Source organism: Mycetomoellerius zeteki, unplaced genomic scaffold, assembly GCF_001594055.1.
Source record: "Mycetomoellerius zeteki isolate Tzet28-1 unplaced genomic scaffold, Tzet1.0 scaffold126, whole genome shotgun sequence".
Classification (NCBI taxonomy): Eukaryota; Metazoa; Arthropoda; class Insecta; order Hymenoptera; family Formicidae; genus Mycetomoellerius; species Mycetomoellerius zeteki.
The window spans coordinates 620,348-628,750 of NW_017256190.1; the positions used below are offsets into that span (position 1 = coordinate 620,348).

At 36.4% G+C, this 8,403-nt stretch overlaps 2 protein-coding genes across 2 annotated transcripts in view; one reads left to right on the forward strand and one right to left on the reverse strand.

Moving 5' to 3' along the window:
- Positions 1 to 230: 230 nt before the first annotated feature.
- Positions 231 to 2,266, forward strand: LOC108731378 (protein LSM12 homolog). The gene is made up of 3 exons (XM_018461678.1): positions 231 to 351; positions 1,201 to 1,577; positions 1,975 to 2,266. Exons 1-3 carry the CDS (start codon positions 231 to 233, stop codon positions 2,062 to 2,064), a joined length of 588 nt encoding a protein of 195 aa, XP_018317180.1. The 3' UTR covers positions 2,065 to 2,266.
- A 1,853-nt stretch (positions 2,267 to 4,119) lies between these two features.
- The window catches only part of LOC108731387 (NACHT and WD repeat domain-containing protein 2), a 16,830-nt gene continuing 12,546 nt past the window's right edge, over positions 4,120 to 8,403 (reverse strand). Inside the window, exon 26 of the mRNA XM_018461696.1 lies at positions 4,120 to 4,377. Within this exon, the coding sequence (XP_018317198.1) occupies positions 4,228 to 4,377 (150 nt within the window). The 3' untranslated portion in view covers positions 4,120 to 4,227. The remainder of the gene's footprint in view (positions 4,378 to 8,403) is intronic.

Below are 8,403 nucleotides of genomic sequence, written 5' to 3' on the forward strand. Positions count from 1 at the left end.
ATCACAGAACATTTTGCTGCGCCCTAAGAATCACTAAGAATGTTGCAAAGAGCGAACGCCCTCCTAGTGATTTCGGCGAAGCTGGCACGTGGCGCCCTCTCTCGAGGACAACTGGAAGTATCTCGGAAATATTGGAAAGGTCGCTCGCAAGATGGTGTACACGTACATACGACACACGTAGCCGCGAGAGGGACGGCGCGTCGCGATCGCGAGTCCGTCGGCAGTGAAAAATGGCCGGAGCCAGCGACTGGTTTAGCATCGGCAGCACGGTGCTCTGTAAAACCTGCCATGAGAAGGAGATAGAGGGTGAGGTGTTGGCGTTCGATCCACAGACCAAAATGCTGATACTAAGTATCCTTTTTACGCAAAAACCGCACCGGCCAACCACGGCAACAGTGACGACGACGACGGTGGTCGCCCGCGTGCGTTTCCGCCGCGCGGGGACGCAGTGTAAATAGCGTCGCGTCGCTACGACGGCGATTTGCGCCGTTTATTAACGCGAGCTCTCCTCGTCACTCCGTACCGCGAGTTCGACGACGTTCGTCGTCCACGTCGTATACGATTCGTTCGGAACACGTATGTGGCAACTCGGTCGCGCGATTCAGGTTAGTTTCATCTTATCACCGTCAACCATGCTGGTCTATCTGCCTGCCCGTCCAACCCGTCCGTCTTCGTGCATGTATATTTTGTTGTCGTCCGTGTTGACCATGTTTCACGTTCCTTCGTCGACATGGTACCGCGTATCACACGACGTCTTGTGTATTTGACCGATCTCGAGAGCACGTGACCGTACACTCGTCGTCGATAGTCTGTCTCGCTCGCTGGTGCACTTGTTATCTTTGTACATTTTTTGATCGACTATCAGTGATATATATATATATATATATAAATAACGTTAATCACTGTTGAATTTAAAAAGTCATTGAATATCTTAATGTATATTGGAACAACCTTTTATTGATAAACAGAAAATTCACAATTCTGTGACAATTAATCTACAATGAATTCATTGAAGTTATGATTACATTTATGAAATTAAATATTATATAATAATCATCTAATACTTTAGAATTTAAAAGTTTTTGCCGAATGCTATTATTTTGCCATAAACCAGTTGCCTTAGTTCATCAAGATCTAATTATGAAAATCGACATTTATCTGTTGCATAGAAAAATTTTCCTTAATAGTAATTTTTGTTAGAATCTCCATCGTCAAGTGGGAGACCCTCATTAAATGATATACATATAGTAAATTTATCCCTTGTGTCCAACGTTCAAGTGACACGAGAAGTTAGTCCTACTACCAGTGAACCACCACAGAGCCTTAATTTACAAAGGCTAAACACGAGAGTCCGTAATCAGATCGATGAGAAGAGGAGACTGGTAATGGCTCTGCAGGCCGGAGTATCTCCAGAGGGACAGAAGCTCTTTATTGCTATTTCAAAAACTATTCAAGATATTACGTGGAATGGAGCTAATATTGTTGTATTTAATAATGTCACTATTAGACCGCCGTACAAAGTGGACAATGTTCATGGAAATACAGAATCTGGTGCATATAGACATGTAAAAAAAGTGGTACGTATACTAATAAAATATTTAAATGAGCAGGATTATACTTGCGATACAAAAGCATACATGTTTCTTAATTTACTAGCTGCTTTAAATTCATGTTTCTATTGATAAGTACTTTGTCAATAGAATACAAATTCAAAACATTTGTTCAATAATAAGATAAGAATGAATTTTTAAGTTGAAATTTTTTTATAAAGAAATTTAAATATTTAAATTAAATTTATCATCTTAATGAAAAAAATAGCATCTTATTTTTTGCAATTTTCTTGCTAAATATAACGTAAAAATGTACATAGAAAAGAAATATTTTGAATAAGAGATATATGATCTGTTCTAATTTACCTCTTTATTGCATTTACATCATCTATTTTGTATTTATACATCCGTCTATCTTTCACAGGTTGAGAAACATATTAAGGATACATTACAAGCGCAGCAACAACGGGATCAACAACAACAGCAAACACAAAAGGGCGGTGAACTGCAATAAGAGTCCAACAAGGCACTATGTCATCAAGATCGCTATAGCATATTTTTGAAGAAGTCCCAATATTTGACAAGAAATAAGAAAAGGAAGATTTAACAGGATACCAAACAAAATAGCCCGACTGCAGAATAATTTAGATAAGCCTATCGTGGATAATCGGCATTTTCGAGCAAGCTCCAGTCGTTCGTTCAAATGGAGAAAAACAGAAACAAAAACGCGTATATTCGACACGAAAACTTCACATCGACTTTAATCCGAGTATTGTTAACAGTATCGCATATACAGCATTTTATAAATACAATCAAACGTACACTTCGTAAAATTATTAGTTACCAGCCTAAAAAAGAAAAATGGAAAAGCAAATGAACCGACTAATTCAAGCTGTGCGTGTCCATCATATTACTAGCACTACATTCGTGCGCGATGTATTACCAACGGCGCCGAAATCTGTGCTGTAGTTCAATTCAAGGTCGGTTCATCGGTTATCGATAAGAATCAACGTATCTTGGCGTGATTCAAGATCGATTCCTGTTTCTAAACGACAGCCTTCGCGTCCATGAGACACGGTGTACACGATTCAAGCCCGCATGAAGCGGTCCGAGCTTTCAAGACGCGATTTCCAATATCCGAAGGCACAAACGCGTCGCATGAAATTAGGATAAAATGCACAGTTGCCAGAGCGCATCATGAAGTAATTCTGTATAATTCTGTGTAATTCATTGATCGCGTTTAATAGAATATTTTTTTTTTGCAACTGTTGGTAGTTTTCTTTGCGTTGATCGAATTATATTTCTACATCTAGAGGAATAGTCCTATCTTGGCGAAGAAAATTTCCAACAGTTATAAAATAGACATTCTACTGAAAACACGGCTAACCTGTAATTCTCGGCAATAAATCGATTTATCATCTGCGATATTATCGCGATAAGATCATCCCGTGGTTTTACATTCACTCGACTAAGAGAGATATGATATTGTAATGCATTGCCGAAATTAACTGACAAAGACAAGTTTTCACAATCGCTTTCGAACAAAATAAGCGCCTTTCTTCTGCGATATGCATTCTTTGTGGAAAATGTAGGAAGGAATTTTAGGAAGTTTAGGAAGCGGATTTTCTACCATCGAATGCATTCGGCGGTGATCCGTGCCTTTTATCCCAGTTTCGCCGAGACAAAGCGACTTGACGATCAAGTTCCGTTTTGAAGCCCGCTTGTCGCAAGCGATTCCGCGTTATTCTCAGCGGCATAACGAACCTTTCGTCTCGACCGACAGGAAGAAAATCGCGAACGTTCGCGATTCCTACACACGGGACGCTTTCAAGAGCGACGAACTCGGTGATCCCGTCGCGTGGGGCCGAGCATTGCCGAGGATGTAATTTAGAAAGAACGGAGCTCTCGGTCCTCGCGAGACTCATCTGACGAACCCTCCCGGTGAGCAACGACATCGTCCTCGGGGGAAGACGAGATCGAGCCTCGTCCCGTGCCACAGTTTACCATTCGATTGGAAAGACATTGAGAGTGAGAAAGCAGGCGTGGGAGATTGTAAGAAAAGTTACACGAGGGAAAAGACATAAATAAATGTAATATAAATTCTGTAGCCGTAGGCTTTCTCTTTCTCTCTCTTCGTATCGCTTGCAGTCTCCTTTTCCTTAACGAGCGACTGATCGACCGATTATCTCGCGACTATATTGATCTTGTAATCAGGACATGTATTTGAAATACTTTTATTTGAGAAACGTTTTGTAAGATGATTGTATTTCAACGGAGCACATGAAAATATTTTATATTTTGTATTTCATAGGAGCATGTAAAAGTATTTTGTTTTTTGTATTCCAATATTAATAACGAAAGATTGAAAGTATTTTGTATTTTGTATTTCAAATATTATGTGTGTTGATTGACAATCGATCTTATTATTTGAATTACAAAATAAAAATATTTCAATCTTTCGATTTTAAGTAGAAAATACATAATACTTTTATGTGCTTTGCTGAAATACAAAATACATTTGTATTGCAAATAAAGCACATTAAAAAGTATTTCAAATACATGTCCCAACTCCTGTTTATGATGCTAACGAGGCTTCTGCCGTTTTCTTTTTCTTTTTTTAAAAGCTCGACTAAATGTGACTATACGAAGTACTAGCTTCCGCAGCGATGCTTGGAGTTCACTCCGCGTTTTCATCCGCTTCCTCGATCGTTTCCGAAATACCGCCAGTCAACTTCACGGTCGTAGACAAATCGTGCGTCACGCGAGCGATCCGGGCGGCAGCTTTGAATTTTATCGCCGCCCGATGCTTCTCGGTCTTCTTCTTCCACTGAAACAGAAAGTCGACGCGTCATAAATGATGAAAAAAAAAACAGAAAAATATTAAACAAAATTCGTAGAGACTCGTATTCTCTTTAAATTACTTTTAAATTTTGCATTGTTTTCGCGGTTCTAGCCGCACATGCGCAGTTTGCTTATTATACCATAGATATAAAATATAATTAGACTTCGGGCGGTATTCACAATCGAGTATTATATTCAAGACTGTCTTAAATACAGTCTTAAGATGTCACGAACCAATCAGAGGGCCATATTAGCATCTTAAGACAATCTTGAAATAAGAACGGACTATGAATATTGACCTTCAATAGTCGGATCTTATATTTAATTAAGACCGTCTTAAGATATCATGAACCAATCAGAGAGCCGCATTAGCATCTTAAGACATTACTTAAGACGTCTTAAAATAAGAATGGACAATGAATATCGCCCCTAGTTGGTTCTTATTTTAGACTCCATATTCTGAACTCATTGGAGACTGATATATAATAAAACATAAGCGATAAGGTAAATTGTCAGTTAGTGGACATGGACCAATTGTTGGACAAAGTGATAAAACATTTCAAATATTAAGCTTTTAATAATATGTACGGTTCTAAATAAATTCATTATCAGATTTTTATAAACAATAAATTTATATTTAGAGTATATATTATTAAAAGGTTAATATTTAAAATTTTGTACCACTTTGTCCAATAAATTGTGTTATGTCCTAACTGTTCATTAATTGATTAACATTTACTCTAACCCCGGATCTACAATCGAGTTTTAAGCCTTAAACCATAAGAAATGGGCGAATCACAGTCGATTATTCCCCTCGGATTCGATTATAATTGGTCAGTTTCTTATGGCTTAAGTCTTAAAACACCCATTGTAGATCCGGACTAACTCTCTGGTAGGAAAAATTTTCATGATACTCCTCAATATTTTTAAAAATTTGTATTATAAATTAAAAAAAATTTTTGAAAAAGTATCTTGAAAAACTTTTTCCGGAATGTATTGGAATGCATTCTATGTATATAAATCTATAGATACGTTCTTTATAGCATTGACCTCTGCTACACGGCACGTTTAATCGGGTTTAATAACATCCGTAGTTATGAAATTAGTCAATCATAGCTGTTCCTCGGAAGAATGGAACGACTGTGATTGGCCAGTTTCATAACTACGGATGTTATTAAACCCGATTAAGGGTGTCGTGTAAATATAGTCAGTATGTTAAAACAAAAGGATTATTTTAATGAATAGAAAAATATGTTTCTACACAAAAAACGCAGTACTGCTTAAGGTGTGATCAGACTCGAGATTAAGATTAAGATTTGATTAGAATTTAACCAATCAAAGCAAGTTCACTAAACTTGAGATTGATTTTCTTTCTTCTGATTGGCTGCGTTCAGCAGAACGTTCGTTTTGCAACTGTTGGAAGTTTCTTTCGAGCTGATTGGATCATACTTTTAGATCTACAAGAATGGTCCTATCTCAGCAGACAATCATAAAACGGTTGCAAAACTGTTGAGTCTGCTTAACGCAGCTATTGATTAAATTCCAATCCAATCTCAATCTCTAGTCTGATCACGCCTTTAGGCCTTGCGCACAATAGAGAAAATATCAGGAATAGGAATAAATATTAAGTTTTCAACCTATCAGAAACCATGTATTCCGGTGTAACTGGTATCTGGTAGGTTGAAATCTTAATATTTATTCCTATTCCTGATATTTGTTCTGTTGTGCACAGGGCTTTATTGCGTGGCGGAAGTTGGCGCAGTAGCCAATCATTCTTTCGCTTTTATGGGAAAGCTAATTAAAGTGTAAAAATTCTATAAAATAACACGAACTGTAGATTTTAATGTAAATTTTTATGTTTTTTAATTCACGATAACGTATTTTAGAACTGCTTGATAATTGTATATAATTTTATAAAAGAATAAAATGAATTTGGATTGAAAAGGATTGACTTAACGTTCGCGAATACGTTTTTCTGAAGAAGTGAATCCGTTTCAATCCATCCTCGTTTACTGGAACGTTTCGAAACGCACCATAAGGGTCACTTTACGATTCGCCGATTAGCATAATTGGCCGATTAGTCCATTGGAATTGGCCAATCAATCTATCGTCAAACGAAATGATAAATGCAACTGGCTGCGTTCAGCAGAGAAAACTAATCAGTTAGCGCTTAGTGATTCTTTAAAACGATTGGTTCTTGCCTTTAGTTCTTTACCCCGGATTTACAATAGGGTTTTAAGTCTTAAGTCATAAGAAATGGGCGAATCACAGTCGATTATTCCCCTCGGATTCGACTATAATTGGTCAATTTCTTACGGCTTAGGTCTTAAAACCCTATTGTAGATCCGGGGTAATTGATCAATTCTTAGGCCTAATGTTCATGGATGCTAGAAAACGGTCCGAATTCTCGGATTGAGAAATGTGTAACCAATCAGCTTACAGTTTTTATAGAAAACCGGCAAGTTGATTGGCTGCACATTTCTCGATCCAAGAACTCGGACCGAGTTTTAGCATCATGGACATTGGGCTTTACAGGTTATAGCCAGTATAAATGCTCCCAACGTAAACATTAAACCGATAAATTAAACTGCTATTGACACTTCTGTAATCTGTGATCGTCGATTAATTTAATCAAAAGTTGGTGTCGTTAATAAACGATTAGGTTAAATGTGAAAGAGATTAAATAGATTAAAAATGCTGGAAAAGATAGTTCCATATACACAAAAATATCGGAAAGAATGGAAATCAGATCCATTACTCAAAGATTGAGTTGAAGCAGTTTCAGAGGATGTATATTCAGTTTCTTTTTTTGCAAATTTTTGTAAATGTACTTTGAAGGCACATCGTGGTCTTCTTACAGAGCATTCAAAAACCTCGAAACATGTTAAAACTGCTAAACTGTTTTCCAGTCGAAGACAATTAACATTATTACAATATCACAAAGATTCTACATATTCGTTCGAAACAGCTGTAACTGAAGTCAAAATGTTACTCTTTGTTATCTGTCATAGTACAATAAGATCTATTGATCATCTAAATGCACTTATTAACCCTATTTTTAAAGACAAAATGAATCAAATTAAAGTGCATAGATCAAAAACTACAGGAATTTTAAAAAATATTGCATCTAATTTTAGATCTGATTTAAGGAAAGATATAAGCGATAGCTTTATAGCCTTTTAATTGATGAGTCAATGGATATTGCAGTATTAAAACAGTTAGGAATTTGTATAATTTATTTTTCCAAGTTAAAGAGAAAAATTGTTTCCGCTTTTCTAAACTTGGAATTATTAGATGCACAATCTATTGTAAAGGAAATTACTCTAAGGCCGGAATCAGACTACGCATTGAAGATTGAGATTGAAGATTAAAGATTAAAATTTGACCAGTGAGGACAAAGGAATTTTAGCTCCTATTGTTTTGATTGGTCAAATTTCAATCTTTCAATCTTCAATATTCAATGCGTAGTCTGATTCCAGCCTTATGGAATACGGTCTTTCTATTCAGAAAATGCGTGGTATTGGAACAGACAATGCTCCGTTATGATAGGTACCCTCTTTATACTTTATTTTTATATATATTTAATCGTACGTTAAGTTAAAGACACATTTTTGTACATTTTCATTTTATTCTTTACCTAAATAAATATTTTATTAAATATAGATGTCAACAATGGTGTTTTCCGTAAACTGAAGGATGAAGTGCCTCATTTAATATTAAGTTTAGAAGTAATTAATAATGGATTCACCATGAAAACCAATTATATGTTTCATTGACTAAAAACTCTAAATTTCTAGGAAGTGTCTCTGCCACTGCATTTGAAACAGCTAACTGAATAGAATGGCACACAACGAATCAATATTAAATGATCTTACTGCCTTAAGTTTTTTGTGGGCCCTAATGCTCGTATTCATAGTCAGACCTTGTACTTAAGGCTTCCTTAAATTTATCTTTAGATGCTCAGTAGCCAATGAAATAGTTCGTGGAGCATCTAAAGATAAATTTAAGGAAG

Coding starts and splice junctions, on each gene's coding strand:
- LOC108731378 (XM_018461678.1), top strand. CDS start 231: ATGGCCGGAGCCAGCGACTGGTTTAGCATCGGCAGCACGGTGCTCTGT. Junction 352..1,200: donor GACCAAAATGCTGATACTAA/GTATCCTTTTTA, acceptor AATTTTTGTTAG/AATCTCCATCGTCAAGTGGG. Junction 1,578..1,974: donor ATAGACATGTAAAAAAAGTG/GTACGTATACTA, acceptor TATCTTTCACAG/GTTGAGAAACATATTAAGGA.